Source organism: Mesitornis unicolor, unplaced genomic scaffold (genome assembly GCF_000695765.1).
Source record: "Mesitornis unicolor isolate BGI_N332 unplaced genomic scaffold, ASM69576v1 scaffold40711, whole genome shotgun sequence".
NCBI lineage: Eukaryota > Metazoa > Chordata > Aves > Mesitornithiformes > Mesitornithidae > Mesitornis > Mesitornis unicolor.
Window position 1 is genome coordinate 9,152 of NW_010162493.1, and position 846 is coordinate 9,997.

Below are 846 nucleotides of genomic sequence, written 5' to 3' on the forward strand. Positions count from 1 at the left end.
GATGCAGGGCTGCAGAGGAGGGTAGGCAATGACAGGCACACGGGACCACCGGGATATGCACAGTGCCAAAGTCCCTGCTCAAGGCTGGAGCTGCATAGGACATCCCCAGGGCAGGGGCACCTTCATCCTGCCACAGCACCATCCCCAGCTGCTCTACTGCCCTCATCCCCGTGCACAGGGGATTGGCTGCAGGACCCTCCCCTGAGCGTGGCACCCCTCACTAGAGGTCTGGGTGTTCTTCCTTGTCATGTTTGGGTGGGGTCTTGACATCAGTGGCAGGAGCTTGGTGGGGTGGCAGGGTGGGCAGAGGCCTGGCAGGGGCAAACTGGAACTCCTCAGGCACAGGGGCATTCGGCATCTCCTTGCGGTAGAAGCCCAGCTCCTGTACCAGCTGGTTGATCTCCTCCCGGGTCATGTCGCTCAAGGGGATTCTCTGCACATAGGCAGGGGATGCAGCCTGGTGTCTGCGAGTCACCAACCACCCCAGACCCTGCTGCAGCAGCAGACGCCATGCTGCCCCCTCACCTCCAGTTCCTCGTATCTGTGGCTGAGGAGCACGAGCTCAGGGTCAGCGCCAGCCAGGTGCTTCATCTCCAGATTATGGCTTGGCAGGGTTAAGGAGCAGACAGTACTGAGCAGGCTCATGCACCCCCATCCTATCCTGTCCTCCATCACATCCCGACGCATCCCATCCTACTTCATCTTCCATTGCATCCCATCTTGCTCTGTCCCATCCCAACCCCAACCATCCTGTCCTCTACCCCTCATCCAATCCCATCCCTCAGCCCATCCCATCCCCCACCCCATTCTGTCCTCTGTCCCGTCTCTTCCCATCCTCCATCCCCT

The 846-nt window shown here is 60.4% G+C and overlaps 1 protein-coding gene across 1 annotated transcript; it reads right to left on the reverse strand.

Annotated features, from left to right (window-relative positions):
• Positions 1-220: 220 nt before the first annotated feature.
• Positions 221-597, reverse strand: LOC104547809 (selenoprotein M). The gene is made up of 2 exons (XM_010193643.1): positions 526-597; positions 221-433 (listed from the first exon to the last, which is right to left on the reverse strand). The coding sequence occupies exons 1-2, from the start codon at positions 589-591 to the stop codon at positions 221-223; spliced, it is 279 nt and encodes a 92-aa protein (XP_010191945.1). The 5' UTR covers positions 592-597.
• Between the last annotated feature and the right edge of the window lie 249 nt (positions 598-846).

Bases quoted from the DNA above. Each gene is read 5' to 3' on its own strand.
- LOC104547809 (XM_010193643.1), bottom strand. From the start codon at position 591: ATGAAGCACCTGGCTGGCGCTGACCCTGAGCTCGTGCTCCTCAGCCAC. The intron at 434-525 runs GTGAGGGGGCAG...GCCTATGTGCAG, and splicing joins ACAGATACGAGGAACTGGAG to AGAATCCCCTTGAGCGACAT.